We start from the raw sequence: 24301 nt of genomic DNA, 5'->3' as shown, positions 1-24301 counted from the left end.
ATTAACGAGGGTACAAACCCCCTCGTATACATAATAAAAATATAAGGTTATGAAAGTTTGTTACGTAAGTTAATTCTTAAGTTACGTGTATTTCTTACTAATAAAAACGTTCATTAAAAATTAAAAGTTCTAGTTCTCCTTCTCCACCCCTTATTTCTCAAAATCGTCTGATCAAAACTAAGAGAAAGCCATTTAGCCAAAAAAAGAATTAATATACAAGTTTCATTTTAATAATTTATGTGCGGAGAGCCAAAACCAAACATGCATTAATTCAAAAACGTTCAGAAATTAAATAAAAAAAACTAATTTTTTTAGCTGAAAGTAAGGATCGACATTAAAACTTAAAACGAACAGAAATTACTCCGTATATGAAATGGGTTGTCCCCTCCGCAATCCCTCGCTCTTTACGCTGAAGTTTGACTCTTTGCCACAATTCTACTTTTTAAAACAACTAAAAACTTTAGCGTAAAGAGCGTGGGACTGCGGAGGGGACAACCCATTTCATATACGGAGTAATTTCTGTTCGTTTTAAGTTTTAATGTCGCTCCTTACTTTCAGCTAAAAAAATTAGTTTTTTTTATTTAATTAGTACAAAAGGATTAAAAGGTTTTACCAAAATCCTGAATTGAAATGCTAACAATATTCCAAACTCCTGATAGCATTACAAACCAAGAGGCTTCTAAATAGCTTTGAAGATTTTATTAATACTGTGAGGTATTAGTGGTACGACAAAATGGTTATATCGATGAAATATTGGAGAATTTTGGCGCAGTTTTCCTCCAACAAACCCGGTTAACTGCCTTCAGCTTAACTTATCCGGCAAAGTTCACCTATCCTTCGAAGCTCGCCTCGTGTGGTCTTCACTTTTGATGCTGTTCTCGCGTGTGGTTGTCCATCGAGAGTTTTGAAACAAAATTGTATAATTTTTGGAAACCGCAAATGTGGTGTATAAGTCACTCCACCATTTTAACTTTTTATTCTGTAAATAAGCTTCCTTTATTCATTATTTTTGTATTGCAGAATTTGATTATTTTAATTTTGTGTAGATTTAGTTTAAAAGTAAATTATTGAAAGATAGTAGTTTCTTTTTTAAATTACATAAAAAAAAACTATTTTTTTAACTGAAAGTAAGGAGCGACATTAAAACTTAAAACGAACAGAAATTACTCCATATATGAAATGGGTTGTCCCCTCCTCAACGCCTCGCTCTTTACGCTAATGTTTTTAATTGTTTTTAAAAGTAGAACTGTGGCAAAGAGTCAAACCTTAGCGTAAAGAGAGAGGAATTACGGAGGGGAGAACCCATTTCATATACGGAGTAATTTCTGTTCGCTTTCAGTTTTATTGTCGCTCCTTACTTTCAGTTAAAAAAAAACTAGTTTTTTTATTTAATTTCTAAACGTTTTTGAATTAATGCATGCTTGATTTAGGCTCTCCGCACATAAAGTATTAAAATAAATTTGCACACTAATTCTTTTTTTGGCTAAATGGCTTTTCTTAGTTTTGATCACACGATTTTAGAAATAAGGGGGATGAGGAAGGAATCCTAGTTGCCCTCCAATTTTTCGGTTACTTAAAAGGCAACTAGAATTTTCGATTTTTAACGAACGTTTTTATTAGTAAAAAATATATGTAACTTAAGAATTAACTTACGTAACAAACTTTTTGTTCAACTTAATACTATTTAATAGCCCTTGCGTCCTATTTTTGTGGATTAAATAAAAAAAAATTTTTTTTAAACTGAAAGTAAGGAGCGACATTAAAACTTAAAACGAAACGAAATTACTCCGTATATGAAAGGGGCAGTTGCCTCCTCAACGCATCGCTCTTTGCGCTAAAGTTTGACTCTTTCTCACAGCTCTACTTTTTAAAACAGCAAAAAACTTTAGCGTAAAGAGCGGGGCGTTGAGGACGGAACTGTCCCTTTCATATAAGTAATTTCTGTTCGTTTTAAGTTTTAATGTCGCTCCTTACTTACTCCTTACCTTAGTTAAAAAAACTTTTTTTTTATTTAATTTCTGAATGTTTTTTGAATTAATGCATGTTTTGATTTTGGCTATCTGCACATGAATAATTAAAAGGAAATTTGCAGGTTAATTCATTTTTTTGGCTAAATGGCTTTCACATAGTTTTGATAGGACGATTTTGAGAAAAAAGGAGCGGGAGACTAGGCCTAGTTACCCTCCAATTTTTTTGTTACTTAAAAAGGCAACTAGAACTTTTAATTTTACGAAGGTTTTTATTAGTAAAAATACACGTAACTTACGAACTAATTTACGTAATGAACTTCCAAATTCGTATGTTTTTATTACGTATATCAGGGGGTTCGCCCCCTCGTCAATACCTCGCTCTTTTTACTAAAGCTTAAATTTTGTCCCAATTTGTTAAGAATGATCCCTGAATCACAAAGGCCGTAAAATAAATAGTTGAAATCAATAAAATTGCTTTAGCGTGAAGAGTCAAGTATTAGGAGGAGGTGAACCCCATCATGTGCGTAATAATTTCTGTTCGTTTCAGGTTTTAATGCTGATTCTTAGGCCTACTTTCAGTTGAAGAAAATTTTTCATATCCATTTTTTCATTGCCCTTTAAAAAATGCTAAGGAATCCTGCGCCTCCTTCATGGAACTTCTCTTCCCTCAAGACAAATTCCTCCATAGAAATTTTCCCCCCGTTTAACCCCCTTCCCTCAACCCATCCCCCCGAACAAAAATATTCCTTTGAAAACGTCTGTACAGTTCCCAATAACCATTACTATGGGTAAACATTGGTCAAAGTTTGTAACTTGCAACCCCTCCCACGGGGACTGGGGGGAGTAAGTCTTCCCCAAATACAAAGTTATTAGGTTTTTTGACTATGCTGAATAAATTGGCTATCTCAGAATTTTGATCCAGTGACTGTGGGAAAAATGAGCATGGGAGGGGGCCTAGGTGCCCTCCAATTTTTTGGGCCACTTAAAAAGGGCACTTTTAATTTCCGTTAGAATGAGCCCTCACACGACATTGTAGGACCACTGGGTCGATGCAATCACCCCTGGAAAAAAAATAAATAAACACGCATCCGTGATCTGTCTTGTGGCAAAAAACGCAAAATTTCACATTTTTATAGATAGGAGCTTGAAAATTCTACTGTAGGGTTCTCTGATACGCTGAATCTAATGGATTTTAAGGGGTGTTTGTCCCTATTTTCTAAAATAAGGCAAATTTTCTCAGGATCGTAACTTTTGATGGGTAAGTCACTTAATGAAACATATATATTTAAAATCAACATTAAAATGCTATACTTTTGATGTAACTAGTGTTATGAAAATTCCGTTTTTTAGAGTTTCGGTTACTATTGAGCCGGGTCGCTCCTTACTACAGTTCGTTACCACGAACTGTTTAAAAAATCAGATTATATTTTAATTCTTAAGTAAAAAACTATAAAAAGGGAGAGGCTGCTAACCAATTTACAATTAATTTGGTGTATTCAATTTAACAGCTAAAACGGTGTTTATATTGCTGACAGCCTGCATTGTATCTTGGTTAGGTCTTAGTGAGACTTGAAAAACTTAGAAATTAAATGAAGGAACAAGTTTTAGACCTACGTGGCTCACTGGAGGGAAAGGCATATGACTTCAATGTTCAACTTAACACTATTTAATAGCCTTTTGTCCTATTTTAGCTGCAAAATTAATTTCTGTTGCAATTTTTACTGCTATGTTTAGTAGATGTTAATTGCTAATTTTAACTAATTGCTGTTGGGCGTAGCCACGGAAGGACCAAAGCCAATATTTCCTAGGTTTTTTTTCCATATTTGCTAGATACAGAGAGTAACTATGGGGTCACAATACTCTATTTCAGGAAGAGTACCCTAACAGACATTCAGGACTTTAATCAGCAATTAATATAGATGTATGGGAAAACACAGTATTTGAATGACAAAGCCTATCAAATAGGTTGAAGTGTAGCTTTGCTTTGGATTTGCAAAAAAAAAAGAAAAAAAAATCTCAGGAGATGCGCTACATTTCTATAATTCATGCTACACTAAATAATTCTAAGGAAATGACAGAATTTTCAGGGCTATAAAGAGAAGTAAAGAATCTTTAAAATTAAAGTATACTTTTAGGTCAAAATTAGTGAAGAGTCAAAATTCTGCCTCGACCAGTGGGATGAAACAACAACCTGAACCATCTCGGCTAATAGAGATTTCAAATAGGCCAAGTGAATCGTTGCAAAATCCAGAAAACATGACCGACAAGAGGAAAAGATTAACAAACTCTGACAATTTGTCACGGTCTTTCGACGAAAGTAAGGACATATGTCTATGGCCAAAAGTCTATGGAAGAAAGGAAAAGCCTAAACTAAGTAAAGCATTGTCATTCAACCATGCTGAAAATAAAGGTAAAGGTTCTATAATTTTTTATTTATTATATTTTTATAACATTTTTCATATTTTATAATACTTTATTTTTATTATATTATATTTTTATAATATAATATAATATTTGCTGAGTCTCCGTTATTATAAAATTATAATATAATATTTTATAATTTTATAATATAATATTTTATAATATAATTATATTATACTATAATTTTGATATTTATTGTATTTTAAAATATAATTGTCACTCTTCCTTGGGATAGGTCCAGTTCTATATAGCATCAGTATTTGGTAAGGAATTTCTTTTGAACATCTTAAATATATTAGCTACATTTTTAATTGGATCCTTTTATTACATTTCATTCTAGTTTACTAGTTATATTGCTTTTATTATATTAATTTTAATATTAATTTGATATTTATATTATCTATTAGTTTATTAATATTTTATTCATTAATTAATTAAATTTTTTAGCTGACATTATTCGTATTATATTAATTATACTATTTGTCATACAATATAACACTTCCCATGAGCCGTCAGATAAATACAGATATTGGTAGAAGGGGGTTTTCATTAACTAAACTTATTTTCAAGTTTCATTAACTAAACTGATCTACTTCGTATATCATAATATTACATGCCGTGGATTTTAAGTGCGAATAAGCTATTACGAAGGAGGGGCGTGAGTAGTTTTGTAGGTTGTTGAGGGGGAGTGGCAGATTCCTCAAAGCGTGCATGTCAATGCCCAAATAGCCCACCTCTAATTGAGCCCCCCAGGTAAAAATTGAACAATAATTGGGAAGAGAAGGAGTGGTAGAAGTTCATATCTAGTCCCTCTTGATTTCCAAGAATATTTTTAGTCTACACCTTCATTGCTGGTATCAGAAGGGGGTGGGTAATAGTGCCCCTCCTATATTTTTCTGTGTACCATTAACTGTTACATTCACATACCTACTGGTACAGAGATGGAAAAGCAAAGGTGGGGCATCATAAGCCTCGCCAGATTTTTATTTCAGGGAGAGGGGGGCTGGCAGGTGCTACTAGGAGCTTTATATCAGCAATTTTAGATAGTAACGTTTCTCTTATATTATTTATATACGACGTTTCATTGTTTGTAAAGAAATGTATACAATGTATTTAAACATCGATGAACCCTATTGTAGAGATTGGTATGGATTCAGCCGTATAGAAGATCAAAAGTCTCGAAGAATTTCCACAAATATTTGGTGAAAAAAAACGAAAGATTTGAGCAATAAGCTCAATATTAACGGGGCTTAGATAAGTTTCTTCAATATTAAGGGCAAGTTTTTTTGTGCATTTGCTTCTTGATCACTGCCTCACAGAAAAATATCATGACACTTTTAACAGGGCAATATGGAAGGTGCCATCGAGCAAGATGAAGTGGTCTAGGTTATCATAGATGTGTTGAGCCAAGGCGGAGTAAAAACTTTGGGGCCTTTGGCGTACCTTCATAGCTTTTTCGATTGAAGACTAGTGTCCCGATGACTGGAGACCAGAATCTGAAGTGATAAGATGTGTCAAAAAGGTATGAAATGGCGGCCCTACATGATCCAACAAAGAACTAACAACATCCACGAACTCAACCTAGAAACAGTGCTTCAGAAAAAAGTGCTCAAAGCAGTGGTTTCAATGAATTCCATGTAAAAATTTGCCAAAAAAGGTGAAAGAATAGTTCCCAATGCTAGACCCATAGCTTAGGTGAAACATTTGTTGTGTATTGAAATTACAAGGAAAAATTATTGTAAATGCGATCAAGACGCTTATCGTCATCGATATCTAGTATTTTCTAGTGCATTTGGTTGATATTATTCTATATCACACCACAATAAGTACCGCTCTCTGTCTCCACAAATTTTGTACTAAGAATTTAATTTTGTGTTTTTAAATGGGCTACTGCTCATTGAAAATATTGATCAGAAGTTCAAATTTTGTCCAACATTTTAATTTTTATTCTAAATTTTAATTCTTAAGCAAAAACTAAAAATAGGGGTACGCTGCTAACCAATTTACAAGTAATTTGGTATATTCCATTTAATAGCAAAAACAGTGTTTATATTGCTGACAGCCCGGATCGTACCTTGGTTAGTTCTGAGCGAGATTTGGAAAAAAAATTAGAAATTAAATAAAGGAACAAGTTTTTTTCATAAAAAGTAAGGAATTAAAAAGGTAAATAAAAGAAAAGATTCCTTTTCTGAAAGGGGCTACGACCTCCTCAATCCTTCGCTCTTTACACTAAATTTTATCTTTTTGTCCTAATCCTTTTAGATTGACTACTGAGACACAAGGATCTTTGGATCGGATTAAGAGACTTTTTAAAACACTAAAAAGCTTTAGCAGAAAGAGAGAGGAGTTGAGGAAGGGCCAGCCTTCTAATATTCAGAATAATTTCTATTCGTTTGACGTAGTAATGTTGTTCCGTACTTTCTGTTAAAACAACTTTTATTTTTTATTTAATTTTTATCAAAGTTGATATCCAAGAACTTCTGATAAATAAGATTCAATGCTCTAGCCTAGCCTTTAGTAAAGAGGTATAAGTCTTCAATGCATTATTTATGTTTTCCCTCAAAGCCACTTCATATAGAAGGGGTAAATGTAAAACTTTGAAAGGGACTCATAATCCCCTCTTTTAAGAGACAGAGGTGATATGAGAGTAGCCATCAACATCTTTTCTAGCTGCCCTCTCTTCAACGACATCTGATCAACACTTTAAGAAAGCCATTCTGTTCAAAGCAGTCGAATGTTCAAATAAAATATGCCTCCAGGAGTGAGGAAATCCCCTAGCTTCTGGGGCATGGGCTCTAAGTTATGGTAGTTAATCATTGTTTACAGATAGGTTTTATTAATGGAGGGGTGGATAAATTAGATCCTTCCAGGCCAAAACGCCTAGGTTATTAAGGTAGGACTTTCAGGAAATTTTAAGGGAATGTTAAACAAGATCAAAAAACGCTATACGCAAGTTGGCTGTCAAATAGGGGCGTATTTGCAATGTCTTAGGAACAGCTTAAATTGAATATGAAACTTTAGGGCATGTTGAGAGCGATCTTGAAAAGCGGTTGGAGAGCAAACTAGCCCCTTTGCCTCATTCACACTCTTTTAGATACCCCTCCCTCGACAATAGGCAATATCTTGATCTACCCATTTTGTTTAAGATAATCTAAGGGTCCATTAACTATGCCTTCGGGGTTAACATAACCCACCACAGACCCCAGGACAAGTGTTGTGAATTATGCAATTCGCTTATTTTTGGGACATGACAAAGTACCATTTTTGGGACAGGAGACAAAGCTACACCATCGAGACAGGGTATTAAAATACCAAGAACATCGAAATAGAAACACTTTTACCCTCTGGCTCCATCTCAATTTCACTCATTCCTGAAAACAGGAATTTTACACGATTTTTATTTCGGTAGCTATTCAACTATCAACATCTTTCTTTACGTGTATTAATTAAAATACTTTCCAGAATTGAAGTTGTTTAAAGAATAGTAAAGAGCCATATTAAGCTGAAGGCCAACAGAAGTATATTCCTATAATAATTCTCACTTAAAATGACAGGACATTGTTATTAAAGAATGAATAAAACACAAAACGCAAATAAATTATATAAACAATCATAGCAAACAAACATACAAGAGATGCTAATATAAATGAATAATTCAATCTTATATCAAGTAAGTCTTGGATTGAATATTCAAAGCAAACTTAAAACTAAAAAATTGCTGCAAACAAGAGTTTGGCTATTGCCTCTTTTCCTAACTGTAGAGGTTTAAAGCCTTCTGCGTCATTTGCGTTTTATAGAAAACTACATGTGTCCTGAACAGTCCTTGGAAAGAAGCGATAAGAGTATACTTAAAACCTATATATAGTAATATTGATTAATTATAGCCCAGTTGTTTAAGATTGTTTTCACTTTAATTTTTATTTGTATTTTCAATGTTGTAAACGCAAAAGAAACTATTTCTAATATTGTCCGCTTTAGGTAAAGCGAATTATTATTCTTTTTCAACATCTCTATATTGCTATTACTATTCTTTGAAAACAAGTTATTGTTTAGAAATCTTTTTAATGAATTTATGTTCGTTTTTGTTTGCTAAAGTTCCAAGTTTTCCTTCATTACCGATTTCAACATCAAATTCTTTTTTCCAACACGAAAGCTTCATCAAAGCATGAAAACATCAAATTTAATATATCTTCCAACTCTAAAGTTTAAAAGTTCAACATTCCCCTCAACATTCCTTGGAAGCAGTCATAAATTGATACAGTAGCAGTTGTAAGTCACATTCGCCAGTTGTCGCAGCTGTAAGTAGTTACAGTTGCAATCACAACCAGTCTTATTTTCAGCCGAGAAGTAGCTGCAGTAGTATTGGCCCTGAAAGTTTCAAGCTAATACCCTTACCTGCTCCTAAAATATTGCAGATAACCTTCTTGATAACTTAGATACATATATTTTCTTTTGATGTAGCTCAACATACACCTCAACGTTTCCTGAAATTTTTCCTCTTTATCATTGGTGTTTTTGGACATATCCAGAATTAAACGTTCCTCCTTTTCCTAATGATAAGTTTTGTATATGGAAAAATTGCGTAATTCACGGGGCGGCTGCCCTTCACTCCTTTTACAAGATGATTCCCAACATATATTAAGAGTTTCAACTTAACACTCTTAGTCGTTCCTTAAATACTGCCCTCATGCATGTTTGACACTTCCCTCTACATTTATAAAAGTTTAAACCTTAATATTCATAGTCTTTTTGGGGGCTCAAAATTCTCCTCCAATGTCAAAAATGACATAAAAATACTTTCTAATTTGAAAAAGGATAGGCTCATTACTAACACTAGAGCAGATAAAGGGAACACTATTGTATTTATGGACGCCAATGATTACGATCGTAAGATGAATACAGTTATTTCTGATGCCATTACTTACAAAAAACTGGATTTGATCCTACGGATAAATATGTAAAGTCGATAAGAAAGCAATTGAGTCTTTGAAAAACAAGTTACACATTACCCCACAATTTCATAATAAATTTTATTCAAGAGGTTGTTCCGCGCCCAAGATCTATGGTCTACCCAAAATTCATAAGACGGGAGTCCCCTCCATCCCATTGTATCATCTTTCTCGTCACCTGCTGCAAAATTAGGAAAGTACAGAGTAACCCAAAAAGATGCGTGCCCATGTTTTATTAAAAAAAATCCATTTTTAACGGAATGTCCTTCCTGTTGCAGGACGTGAAAGGTGAACCTATGGATAATCATTTGCAGCTAAAATTTCTTTAGTTGCCCCAAAAATTTCTTGGATTAATCAGTTGAAGATATTCTCCCTGGAGACCTATTTTGCGACAAAATCATACCAGAGTGTACAGATTCAGTTTCAAAAATGTTTCCATTGTCGCAACTTTTCACCAAAATCAGCGATTGTTAGTTGGGTTATGAAATTCAGAGAGCATGGGACTGTAGTGGACTTAGGTTTTAAAGCCACAGGGGGAACTTATTCAGGCAGGAAATAGAGCGCAAGGACAGAAGACACTGATTTCCTATGGCTGCGTCCTACTGAGCCCCTCACTGTAATAATGTTTTCTTCTGTCCTTGCATTCCCTGCATGTCCTTGCACTCCCTTGTCATTTCGAGTCCTTGGCTGCGTCTACGCACTGATTTCCTAGGGCTGCGTCCTACTGAGTCCCTCACTCCCTCACTGCAGCAATGTTTTTCTCTTTTTCCCGCCTGAATAAGTTCACTCTGTGGCTTTAGAACATAAGTCTACTACAATCCCAGACTTTCTAAACTTCGTAACCCAACCAATAATCGTTGATTTTGGTGGAAAGTTGTGACAATGGAAACCTTTTCGAAACTTAATCTGTACACTCTGGTATGATTTTGTCGCAAAATATATCTTCAGGGAGAATATCATCTGCTGGTTTGTCCAAGACAATTTTTCGAGCAACTATAGCTGCAAACGCTCATCCATAGGTTCACCTTTCACGTCCTGCGATAGAAAATACATTGGTTAAAAAATAGATTTTTTATCGAATAAAATATGGATACGCATCTTTTTGAGTCACCCTGTAGTTGTTGGTGGCATTGCCTCCTCTCTTAGGAACACAAAAATCGTGTTTAAAGAATTCGGCTTTTTTACTAATAAGTTGCAAAATTTTACACAGGAGTAAAATTCAATTCTCTGTAGTTTTCATGTGGTATCCATGTATTCGAATTGTAATACGAAAAAGTGCGAAGACATATTACTACTACTACTAATAACTCACTGCAGCACCAAGCCGCCTGAGGCGAACACAGCTACGCACGCTCCTCCTCCAACTTATTCTATTTAAAGCCTCCCTCTTTACACCCTCCCAGGAAGTTCCCATTTCCTTTAAATCTTTATTTATGACATCCTCCCAACCTAGACAAGGATGACCTGCTTTCCGTGTAGCCCCAGACGGTTGGCCAAAAAGGACAATCTTCGGTAATCTGTCATCCTTCATCCGCAGAACGTGGCCTAGCCATCTCAACCTTTCTTTCATTATAGCCCTAGAAAGCGGGATTGAACCACACTTTTCGTATAACCTACTGTTCGAAATACGGTCAGTCAGCCGGTCCGTAGGTAATTTCTCTGGAAAATATCTAGTAAATTTTCATCTGCTTTTCGGAGTGCCCATGCATCAGAGCCATACTTGACCACTGTCATCACTGTAGCTTCCAATATTCTAATCTTGGTTTGTAGACTAATCTTTCTATTCTTCCAAACTTTTTTTAACTGTGAAAAAACACCCTGAGCCTTAGCTATTCTACTTTTAACATCTTCACTGCTCCCAACATCTTTACTAATAATACTACCATGGTAACTGAACCTCCCAACCTGATCAATCTTTTCGTTACCTAATGTCACCTGTTCATCTTCACTTATTCCTAGCCTTAGTGACTTAGTCTTCTTAACATTAATTTTCAAGCCTCTTGTAGTACCTGAACTCGCAAAACCTCCAAAAATTCATTCATTTTGCTCACACTTTCATCTAATATGCTTAAATCTTCAGCATAATCTAAGTCCAGGAGCGTTTTTCCTCCCCATTTGATTCCATGGTCTCCAATTGCCTTTCCTGTGCTCCTTAAGACGAAGTCCATCAAAATGATCCATATAAAGGGGGATAGAACACAACCCTGCTTAACTCCTGATTTAATACAAAACCAGTTGCTAACCTCATTTCCTACCTTAACCGCAGCAGTATTATTCTCGTACATAGCACAAATCACTTTAATGTATTTTTCTGGTATATCATATAACGATAAGGCCTTTGTTAACGCTCTTCTATCAACAGAATCGAAAACCTGTTCATAATCGATAAGACTGAGGACCAAAGGTGTTTGACAACAAAGGGACTTCTCAATTGTTAACCTAAGAGTGAAAACATGGTCGACACATCCTCTACCTTTTCTAAAACCGCATTGTTCTTCCCTTAAAACTTTGACTACAGCATGTCTCAAAGCAACCAGACTAATGCCTCGATAATTACAACACTCACTCTTGTCACCTTTCTTATACAGTGGTTTAATTAAGGTTTTCCTAAAATGATTGGGTACTTTCCCTTTTTTAAAAATCATGTTCATAATCTTCAGTAGCTTATTCCTAACTTCAGACCCATCATATTTAAGAAACTCATTAATCATACTATCAGCACCTGGGGCCTTATTATGTTTTGATCGTTTTAGTACTGTCGCTAATTCTTCCTCACTAAACAAATCTTCCTTCACATCCAAGGTATCAGAAACTCTTTCATTTTCATCTATATCTTTTCCTGCAACTGTATCTCGGTTTAGCACATTCTCAAAACGTTCCATCCATCTTTCTTTAACTTTTTCCTTATCACTAATTGTGGCCCCATTTCTATCTTTAACTGGGACTAGTCCGGATTGGCTACTCCCTTTCAATTTATTAGCATGCCAGTATAATATTTTACTATTATGCCATCTAGCCGCATCTTCCAGATCCTCAGCAATTTTATCCATGGCCTCCATTTCACATCTCCTTAGTTCATATTCTAATGCTTTCTCAACTTTCTTTACATTCCTTTTGTTTTCTCACTACCTATCACTCAGATAATTCTTATACAAACTCCTTCTCCTCTCTATTAAACCTAAAGCTTTTTCACTAATATTCCTAATTGCATTCCTAGCAATCTTCCCTAAGACACCATCAGCAACTTCACAAATTGTTTTTCTGAAATTATTCCATCCATCTTCCACCTTGTCAAATTTTAAATTCTCAAGTTTAGTATTCAACTGTTCCTGGAAGTTTTTTCTGAAAATTTCATCCTGAAGTCTACCAGCATCATAACTTTCCGGGAGGTAGTTACCCTTCCGAAATTTCAGCTTTAAATTAACCTTAGACACAACTAGATGGTGATCTTTAATTTTAACATCAATAACAGCACTCCTATACACCCTAGTATCTCGTATTGATCCTGCTAGTCTTCTGTTCACAATAACATAATCAATAAGGTTTGCTGTCTTACCATTACGTGAATACCATGTCAACTTATGGGCCATTTTGTGACCTAACACCGTATTGGTTATAACTAGGTTGTTATACCTACAAAATTGCAAAAGCCTATAGCCATTACTGTTTTCTTTTCCTACACCAAATTTACATAGGGTAGGATACCATCTATCCCTATTTCTACCAGCCTGGGCATTAAAATCCCCTAGCAAAAACACCATATTTCTACCTGGTACTCTGTCTATTTGCTCCTGTAACTGTAAGTAAAATTCATCTGAGTCGCTAGTATCTCCATCACTTGGTTCAACGGGGACATATACTACTATAACTGATATCCTGAACTTTTTAGTCATAAAATGAGCAATTAGTATTCTATTATTAATACCTTCCCAGCCTAAACAAGACTTAGCAGCTTCCTTATTCATCATGAGCCCTACTCCCTGTCTATGTACCCCATCCCTTCTGCCTGAGTAAACAAATTCTATGTCACCTAATTTCATGCTTCCTACCCCTGGGATATGAGTTTCTGAAGACATATTAAGGAATAAATTACAAAAGTACTTTGATTTGATACAAGATATGACCATGGCTAGTTTGGAGATTGACGCCATTATGAAGTTGGTTATCCTAGTAAATAAATATTCTCTTTATTTTGGTTTTAGAGCTGAATTTTACAAACAGGTGTTTTGTTTGGCTATGGGGGCATCCCTCTCTCCTTTGTTGGCAGATCTTTTCATGGAATCTATTGAAATCTCCGCTATACACAGTTTAGACTCTTCCCTTGTTTTTGGGGCAGATTCAATGACGATGTGGCTTGCATAAAAAAACAAAGAAAAACGGTTTAGATTCATTAGACCTTTTCCATAAACATGTAAATAATTTTGACAAAAATGTAAAATTTACAGCAGAGTTTGAAGAAAATGACAAACCACCTGATGTGACAAAATCAGGTGACAAAAATGATATGACAAAGATGTGACAAAATCACATCTTGTTAATTTAAAATTTACTGTTCTCAATATATAGAAAGCCTACACACAATGATAGGTATTTGATTTTTCATTCATGCCACCCTGTTTCAGTGAAACGAGGGGTTGTGACTTCACTGGTGGATAGAGCTTTCAGAATTTGTTCTCGGGAGTATTTAGATTCTGAATTATTGTATTTTAGGGATATTTCATTTTTTAATAGTTACCCGATTAAATTCATTGATTGGAGCTTCTGAGCTTTCAGAAATAAATGTGTCTAAAAGTTTCATTTCTTTGCCTTATGTACCTATTTTTGGGGAGGTGCTTAAGTGAATTTCGCGCAAACATAGCATTGATACATGTTTTCAATAAGTGAGACCAATTGGAAGTTTTTTTAATTCTGGGAAGGATTTAACCTGGAGAGATTTAGTTAGTGGGGTGTATAAAATTCTTTGTTCTTGTGGAAAGTTTTATATTGGTAGAACTCACCAACAATTTATTGAAATATTTATTAAGCATCGCAACTCAATTAAGCAAGCCTCCTGAAACTTTTGTTTCGGCTCTGGCTGAACATGCGTTCTTTCATCCTGAACATTTTGTAAAATTTGATGAGGCCATGGCTATTTCTAGTTATAGGGGTTTTTCTCAGAGGGCAAGGGAGGCTATAGAAATTAAAAAACCTATGTTTGCTAATCTTTTAATAAATAGGGACACGGTAAATTTGAATATTGATCCAATTCATGATTGTCTTTTGAAAAATGAGCCACTAGTCAATAAGGGAATTAAGATTTTACCTAATCACCAGGGGACTAGGTTACCTACTGGAGCAAAAAGATTTGCTTCAATAATAGCTAACAAGGGGATTATTTCGCAAAAGAATAGTTAACTTAGTTCCAATCTTTATAATTTTTTCCTCAGTTGGTTTGATGTTCGCATTGAAGTTACTCTAATAGCATCTTTTCCTATGCGGATCAGTTGTGACAATTATATTTATTAATATTGGTTGTGGTTTTACTGCATTTGTTTTTAGTTTTTAACTAAAAAATTTCATTCAACTAAAACTAAAAATAGTCCGCAAGAATTTTTTTGGGCGAAGGAGATTTTACGCAGGAGGAATTTTGTATGAAGAATTTTCGTGGGGGGAATGTTCCATGGGGGGAGGCGGCTTTCCTGCCATTATTGAAAAACAATTTGAAATTAGATAAAAGAAACCAAACTTTTTCAACTGAAAGTATGGAGCAACATTAAAACTTAAAAAGAACAGAAGTCGTTCCATAAATGAGGGGGACTCCCCCTTCTTGATACCTTGCTCTTTGTGCTAAGGTTAGCCTGTTGTCTTAGCTCTTTAAGTACGACGACTCTTGGAACACAAGGGTCGTTTATTTAGAATAAGATGTTGTTTGTAAGTACTAAAAAACTTTAGCGTGAAACTATTGAGGATGGGCAACCCCCCGCTGTATAAGGAAGAGTTTTTTTTAGTTTTAATAATGCTCCTTACTTTCAGTTGAAAAATGCGTTTTTTAAAAATTTAATTCACTATAGTAGCTTTAAGCTAACATACACATGTCATGGAGTATAAGTATACCAATATTGAACAAAATTGAATTGGATAAGGCATGGAGCTGCGAAAACAGCAACAGCAAAAATCCATATTAGCAAGCACTGTTTCAACGTCAACAAATTAAAATATAAGAAAACATCAAATAATAAAATCAAAGGTTTAAAGAACAAGTAAAACAGATTTAGTGATGCTAATTGTTTCTTTTTTTCTTAGTCACTTATGTTCACCAGTTGTTACTAAACATTATGAAACACTAGCTAATTGTTTCTCACAAATAAAAATTTCGTATTGATATAGAAATTTATGCGTATTGGCAGGGCCGTATCCACGATTTTTTTTTTTTTAGCTCAGGGGGATTAAAAAAAAACTTAGAAAACTCACCAAAAATATGTTTGTATGCATTTTTGTTGCGTTTTTATGAGCAAGACAAAAATTTAGAGGGGGGATCAAAACCCCAACCCATCCCCCGGAAAAGGCCTTGGATGTTGGTAGGTCGATCTCTGGGAAATATTTGAAAAAGTACTAAGGTATCACCCTCGGAAAAAGGTTCTGAATAATTATTTTTAACAACTACTCCTTGCCTTACTCTTTAAAAGGTTTTATGGTATAAAATGTCGATAAAACTAAAGTTTCAAATGTAGCTACGCTTAATGCTTTCCTTTGGAAATGCCCCGGAGAAAGCCTAGCAACCGTTTTTTTTCTTTTTCTTCTTTGAAGATAGAATCAGAATGATGCCTGGAATTTTAGCTTCATAGACCGCTTTGACTATCCAGGGAAAACAAATTTACACATACATACAATAAGGACATAGTAAGAACCCTTGTGATTTTTAAAATCTAAATGTTTATATAAGTTTTGACATTTGTAAAATAATGTTTTGATTTTATTACTTAATAATATATATGCTTCTTAATATGATCCGCGGTAAAGTGAAACAGATCCGTGGTAGTTTCTCCACACAAAATAATGATTGAGGACTATCCATCCCTTGCCCTCTATTAATATTTTTTTCCTAAGGGCTAGAAAAGTACTTCCAGATTTTCTTTCAAAAGGGAGGAGGTCAGGGGATATTCTAGGTACATTTAGTTCCAGTGCAACACATTTTAGTATATGCAATTAGTTATAATTCAAAAAATTTATTTGAAGGAATATTTTAAGAATGCTAATTTACGCCTACAATATTTTTGATATTAAACTTTTCTGCATCTGAGCCCCCCGCCCCCTATTTGTTCCATGAAGATTCTCCAGATGTGCCTTAATGTTTTGGCTATGTATATCTAGGCAAAGATACCTTCAAAATTATTTCTTTTTGAGTATTTTTTCTCTATGAAGGATTCAATAAATAGTAAAAATTAAAGATATCAGCATTAGTTCTTATATTTGAACACGCAAGGAATCCATTCAAAATGTTGGTTAGACTATTTGAAACTGCTTGATAGATATACGAAAAAAGAACAAAAACGAAAATAGCGACGAAGACCACACTGCCTTTCCATATCAAGAAAATACAAAGTAGAAACAATAGGGAGATTTTTTTTCTAAGACAGTCGAATTCAATTCAGTGGATATTTCGGCCCTATGCCGAAATCTCAAATATGAGAATCAAAACTAATAATGTTTTTGAAAACCACCCCACAATCATAAAATAAATTTTTTGCCCGTGGTAGTTTCTGTCCCAAACTCTACGGTCTACCAAAAATAAAATACACAAGGTATTCCCTTAAGACCTATGGTAGTATGTACTAAATCCCCCGCTTACAATATTGGAAAATGGTTTTGCTAAGCTTTCAAACCTATACTGTATTCTTCAAATTCCTATTTTCGTAATGCGGCAGATTTAGTTAAAAAACTTAGTAACAGAAGTATTTCAGAAAACACAATAGTTAGTGGTTTTGACATTGTATACTAATATTGATATGGATATTTCCGAGCAATCATTGAAAAACAAAATAGAAGAAAATTATCACTAAATAGAGAATTCAGCGACAGGAAATAATTGTGAACTTATAATGACTTTAGTTGAATTTTCTAATAAGTTTTCTATGTATTTCCAGTTTTATAATTCTTTTTATCAGCAAAGGTTCTTATTTGCCCTTTTTAGCAGGCAAAAGTGATCAGAGGGTAACCGGCCTACTCTTACGTCCTTTTTAGCTGCTCTCTCCCCAATGACATCCGATTAAAATTTCAATATAGCTATTTTGTTCAAAATGATCAGAGATGACATGACAACCTCCCCCCAACACGCGGACAAGGGATGTAAAACTATACAATTTTCCCATTGTTTGCCTACAGGGTTCATTATTGGGAAAGGGAAGAGTGTTTGATCTTGGGGGTGTCCAAAAAGGCAAAAGGTATTAAGATAGAATATTTAGGGAATGTGTAGGGGGATTTGAACTAAATCAAAAGACACTGTATGTGTCCAGGCTACTAAGAGAGCGTATCTCCAATAACTTTGGAATGACTAAAGGTATTAACTTGAGACCTTCAAGGTAACTCCAACGACTACTACTACTACTTGAGACTATGACTGTGACAACTTACAATTGCGACTAATTGCAACTGTGTCTACGTGCAAAAGGAACTGTGACTACTTATGACTGCCACTACTTGTGACTGAAATAACGTACCACTGTGACTGGGAATGAAACTGCAGTCACAAGAACCAATTTAAACCCAAAAAATTTCTTGCGGACTATTTCGCCTGGAAAAATTTCCTTAGTCCACTTCCTATCGAAAAAAAAAATGTTTCTAATCGTTTTCAAATCTTACTGGAAATCCTCCCTTCGTGGGACATTTTTATTGAAAATCTCTCTCCTCCCCCCCCCCACGATAGAGCGTTTTTCGCCTAAAATTTTCGATTGAGAAAGTCTCCAACGAAAATACCCCATGGAAAATTTTTAAAGCGAAAAAAAAAATACCCAAATGGTAAAAATATCCGAGACAATTCCAACCCCTTTGAAAAATTCCCCTGGACAATTTTACCCAAACATCTCCACATTTAAATTGAGTCAGCGAAGAGAAAGTAAGAAAAAAAAGGCACTCTGTAATTGGAAAACTCCCCCGTGTAAAATTTCCACTTGAAAGTTGTTCTCCAAAAAATTTCCTCCCCACGAAAAATACTCCCGTGGAAACCTTCCCCCACAGAAAATTCCCCTTTTCCCAAGAATGTCTGTGTACTTCTTAATATCAAATACTATATATAAGCAATTGGCAAATTTCAGAATTTACTGCCCTTATTTGGGTGTCAGGAATGGTTTTTTTTTACTTTTTAACTATGCTGAACAAAATAGCAGTCTCAAAATTTTTGTCCAATGACTGCGGGGGAAAAGGAGTGTGGGAGGGTGGCTCGCTACCCTCCAATCTCTTTGGTCAGTTCAGAAGGGCACTAATAGTTTTAATTTTTGTTCGAATGACCCCTGTTTCGGTCTGTTTCGGGAAAAAATACCGATAAATAAACATGCATCCGTGATCTTTCTTCTCGAAAAAAAAAATCAAAATTCCACATTATTTGCAGATGGGGCTTGAAACCTCTACAGTAAGGTTCTCTGATACGCTAAATCTAACAGTGTGATTTTTATTAACACTACATGAATTTTTGGGATGTTTCTTCCCTTATTTGAAAATCAGGCAAATCTTTTCAGGCTCGTACCGTTCGATAGGTTACATTAAATTTAAAGATTTTTATCTATTTGGAATCAGCATAAAATTAAGTTTTTTGTATCTGTTATTATCAAAATTGGGTCTTTAGAGTTCGGCTACTATTGGGCGGAGTCGCTCCTTACTTCAAGTTCGTCGCTACTAACTGTTTAATAAACAGGTTCTATTTTATTCTAAGGGATATTTTACTGAAAGAACTGTAAATAATGCTTGAGTACAAGCCATTCTGAAGCCAAATTAGACCATGACTTCTAAAGAGATAATAATCGCATAGTATCGAAAGTAGAGACTAAGATGGGGAACTTATTTACTACTTTTTCCTGAAGCGTTTGCTGCTGCTTAGTACTAAGGTCCTGAGGTCCTTAGGTATGAGGTCCTGAGGTATGACTCTTTGACTTTATGACTCCTGGGGTAGTCTCTATGAATCTTTACGGAGTGTTGAATTTCTTAAGACGGCGAGACATTATGTTTCCTTTTGATGTTTAATAAAAATTAGTTTAAGATAATTGATGCATTAATCTTTAGGTTAATTGACTTTGAACTGTTTATAGACTAACGCATTTATTATTTTTCTAGCATTGTCATCAGTGAAACGACGTAGCGACTCAATGAGAAGACAATTAAGTGACGACCCACCAAGCTACGTTGTTGATGCAGAGCCATCACGTGGAATTCTTAAACGAATCGTAGCTTCCGATCGAAAAAGTAAAGAGCTTTCAAACGTCATCAATTGTCCGATCTGTATAGACCAGTACAATCAACCGAAGATGTTACCTTGTCAACATACGTTCTGTTTAAGCTGTTTGATAAACTTTTGCTCAGTAGATGTCGACATTATTATATGCCCAGTCTGCCGAGAGAGATCAGTACTTCCTGAAGAGGGATTTTCTAAACTGCCAAATAATCTTGCCATTCAGTCTGTATTGGATGTTTTGACAAATGGGGAAAATATCTCAAAGGAGACGAAAAAGCAGGAGAAAAGTGTTTCCTTTCCGAGAACTTGCAAGAGATGCAACAAAAGTAATCCTATTTCTAACGAAAGGGAAGACAATCAGGTAATGTTTCACCAATGATAATTAGACAGATTATTGTCCTATTCTCTCGTTTTAAGCAAAAGGTTTATTTTTGATGAAGTTTTGTGAGTCAATCATATTTTTTCATACTTCTGGTGAAAAAATAGCTCCACCTTTAAACAACCAGTTTAAGTTATGGTTCCGGGTTGAACCATTATTATGGTTGAACCATATCAACCATATGGTTGATATGGTTAAGGTTGAACCATTAAGGTTGAACCATAAGTATAAACAATGACAAACAAGAACCAAGAGCTCATTCCGCACTGTTGACGAGGTCGGAAGAGCCAAGAGCCAAGAGCTCATATGGTACTTGTGACGATGTCGGGGCCTAAAATTAGACTCGGTGCTAGAGTTATCAATTTTGCTATTCATTGTTTATTGGTAATTATTACAAAGATAAACTTGCAAATACAGTGTTCCTGTAGTCTCTTCTTGTTCGGTATTCCACCTGTAAAGAACATAGATTAGTCACATATGACGTGTTCACATTCAGAAGCCCCGAACTTGCTAAAGTACTGGAAATGCCCCCTCCCCCCAACTCCCCCAGAGAGAGTGGATCCGGTCCGGTTATTTCAATCAGGCATCTCGGATTTGTGCTTATTCTTCCCACCAAGTTTCATCTCGATCTCGCCTCTCGAAGCTTTTTCCAACATTTCCAGTTTCCCTCTCCAACTCTCCCTTATGTCACCAGATCTGGTCGGGATTTAAAATAAGAGTTCTGAGACACGAGGTCCTTCAAAATTTCATTATCAACTTTCTTTAAAATCTGATAATTCGTTAGTAAGTTAAAAATGCCTCTTTTTTCAAATTTTTCCGAATTGACAGTCCTCTCGCAACTATCTCGTTTGCTCGCTCCTCCGCAGATAATCAAATAGGGGAAGACGCTATTTCTAATATAATCTGGTCTAGTCCTTGATACGCCTGCCAACTTTCCTCGTTCTAGCTTATTTGGAAGTGCCCGAACTGACAAAAAGGGACTAATTGATAGACAGACAGACAGACGTACAGAAATTGTGATCACTATATGTCACTTAGTAAATACCTAGTGCTATAAGAAATTATGGCACTAGGTACTAATAATATATGTATAAATATAGGTAATAATATAGGTATTAGGTATAAATAATAAACTGAAATTTTTGTACTTTCTGCATTGTTTCCTAGTAAACTCTCTTATTCTTTGTGGTTTCGATTTAAGAAAGCTGAAATCCAGGAAAAGTGTCAAGAAGAATGGCATAATAAGCACGAAAAAGTGTCTGTTAAGGCCTCTGATTGAGAACCTTTTGGCAACTGACCGATAACTTCTGAAAATTTCATCAAAATTACAGACATAAAAGACTTTTATCTTCGCATGAATTTTGGCAGAGTGCATCAACTAAGGTCTCTATACTAACTGCATTATACTAACTGCATATATACTAACTGCATCTATACTAACATACATTTTTTTAATTCAATAAAGCATGAAAAATAAATGAAACAGGTTTGCATATAATTCAAAACATTTCTCTTGCTAGTGCAATCCAAACCTTTAAAAAAACGGATTTTTGGTCGAAAAGTATACGGCGATCAAATCTGCTTTTGTTCTTTATTCTAAACAACTAAAATTAGTTAACAAATTTTGTAAAAAAAGCTAACTCTTTATTCTAATTTTAATTTTTAATTAGTTTTAACCATTAATTAATTTAACCAAAAAATAATTTTTTAACCATTAACCTTGTTGCCACAGTTGTCTTAATTCAAAAGAGTTTTGGAAATGAATTAAATAAATTTCGAGTTATAAAAGACTACTTTTGCAAACACACTCTTAAAAACAAATTTGTTGTACCGAAATTACATCAGAACAGCTTTCTTTTATTTTTTATACCAAAATTCTTAATTTATTTAATTTATATTTTGTAATCAGCATATTTGCTTACCACGAATCTTGTCGCAAACACTATGACTTTGGGGTAAGCTATGCCCAAAAAATGAAAAATCTTTTTCCAAATGGGGAACTGCTTAGCAGTTCGATTAGAATGAAGCTTACACATCCTAGAGCAGGGCTTCCACGGCATCATCAAAGTCAGTGAAGTTTTCCATGAAGTTGCGCACCATGTAGTTTGTCTAAATCATACAAGAAAATCATCTTCTTTACTTTACAGCAGTTTTTCACAGCAAATAACTGAATTAATCAGACGTGGAGCCGGGAAAACTCTCATCTGAGTCATTTCACCCGTTTATATAAATAAGGCTGGGATAAAAATATAATCCTTAGATGAAAAGAGTAAACCTTAGATGAAAATATATTTTTGCTTAACCCTTATTTTTTACAAAGTGAAATATTTAAACAAGTGTGTTTAATATATAGGCGCTTATTTCCGTAATGTATATTGGAAATATTCCAGAAGTCTTCCACTATTCACCGGTCCTTCTGGACTGGTTTAAAAAAGTAAAAAGTTTAACTTTATTCCGACAGCAATAGAGTCAGTAGTATCCCCATATGCAATCCCAGGATTGCATTATTAGCATAACTGGCTACTATCTGTGTAACAGGTCCCAGACGAACATCATTAGCAAAATCATGTTCAAACATAATTTGTGTCATTGACCTACTTACATAACAATACTGCATGAGATACATCATTAGCATAATCAAGTAGGCATCTTATTTTCATTTACCTGTCTGGATATAATTAACAAAGAAAGTTGAAATACATGTTTAAACAATTTAATTATATGAATAAACTCTTAGTTTGGATTGAAAGAAACTGGTCTTATCAAGCGCTTGGGTATAGTAAACTGCCAAACTTATGTTCCACAATTAATAAATCGGTATGGCATTTTTTAGATGGAATTTATGGTCATCCATGTCACGCCTCCAAAAGTCGCCCAATGCCCTTTTCCTAACCTTTTGCTCCCCACCTTTCTTCTTTTATAGGACTCCGAATGTTTTTCCGTGTCAGAATGACATGTAATCTTTAGTAGATACGGTTTTTGGAATTACTTATGCGGTTGCCCCCGTGGCACTTTGTGGCTGGTCATTGACACAACTTAGTTTATTCTATGTTTTCGATCAGTATTTTTATACACAGATTAGCTCAGATCATACATTAAAAAGTTACGATAAAATATTCCACGAAAGTCTCTCACATGATAAAGCTATCGTTGCATTGAATACTGATAAAGACAGATATTTGAACTACGAAACAAGTTATAGTGGTGACATCATTGGAAAACGTATGCATGCATTGTCATGACATTGAGAGATTTAATTTCTTTGGAATATCGAAAAAATTCAACATTACTAAATGGTGGATATACGAAAATAACATTTTAAGAGGTGATAATACTTAATGAGAATGCAGGCATAAAAATAATACTTGAGGATGAATAAAAGCTTCTTGCTAGTACTTGTGGTAACACGTTACTCAGTGATAAAAGCTGTCACCAGCTTTCCGGTATTAGTATTCAACGGAAGGGCAAAAGAAGACAGGTGTACTCCTCTACCAGTGTCACAAACCATATCTTTTCTATGTACGAAAACTGCAAATCATGTAAAAATAATGTGGTAATAGACAGTGAAATTAAAAGGTAAATAAAAAAGACATTGGCAGATAATATATGATGTTAATAATATTTCATTAGGTGCGTAATTTTTTTTCAATTGAAATATTCCTCGGCATTTTGGTGTAACGATAGGGACTTATAACAGATTCACATGAGAATTGGAAATGGTATGATGACAATGAGATTGTCATAGACAATTTGAAATGATGTGTGCGTATATTTGACAGATTACTAGCAAAATGGTTATGTCAGGAGAATATTCTTGAGGGGGACCATAGGATAAAAGGTCGTTAAATTGGTAAAAATTGAGGAAAACTGTAGATAGTAGCGCAATTAGTTTGTTTTAAGGAAATGCTTAATCTCAAATGCTAGAAACAAGCTTGAATCAAGGAATGTACCCTTAGAAACATTCATTGATTTTGAAAATTGAAGTTTCTTAACCGGTTTATATTAGAATTCGACATAATATGATGGCAATGAGGTTAACATAGACAACTTGAAACGATTTCTACGTAAATTTACCCGGTTATTAGCAACTGGTTCTGTCATGAAATTTTTTTGGAATGGTGTCATATGACAAAAGTTGTGATATTGATAAAAATTTTATCTA

General features: G+C 34.6%; 1 protein-coding gene across 1 annotated transcript in view; it reads left to right on the top strand.

Moving 5' to 3' along the window:
* The window catches only part of LOC136029890 (tripartite motif-containing protein 2-like), a 93615-nt gene that overhangs the window by 6870 nt on the left and 62444 nt on the right, over positions 1–24301 (top strand). Inside the window, exons 2-3 of the mRNA XM_065708373.1 lie at positions 4106–4380; positions 19643–20121. Of these exons, the coding sequence (XP_065564445.1) occupies positions 4106–4380; positions 19643–20121 (754 nt within the window). The remainder of the gene's footprint in view (positions 1–4105; positions 4381–19642; positions 20122–24301) is intronic.

The sequence above is a fragment of the Artemia franciscana genome, chromosome 8 (genome assembly GCF_032884065.1).
Source record: "Artemia franciscana chromosome 8, ASM3288406v1, whole genome shotgun sequence".
NCBI classification, from domain to species: Eukaryota; Metazoa; Arthropoda; class Branchiopoda; order Anostraca; family Artemiidae; genus Artemia; species Artemia franciscana.
The sequence above is the reverse complement of the archived record's forward strand: the minus strand, read 5'-3'. Positions and strand labels throughout refer to the sequence as shown.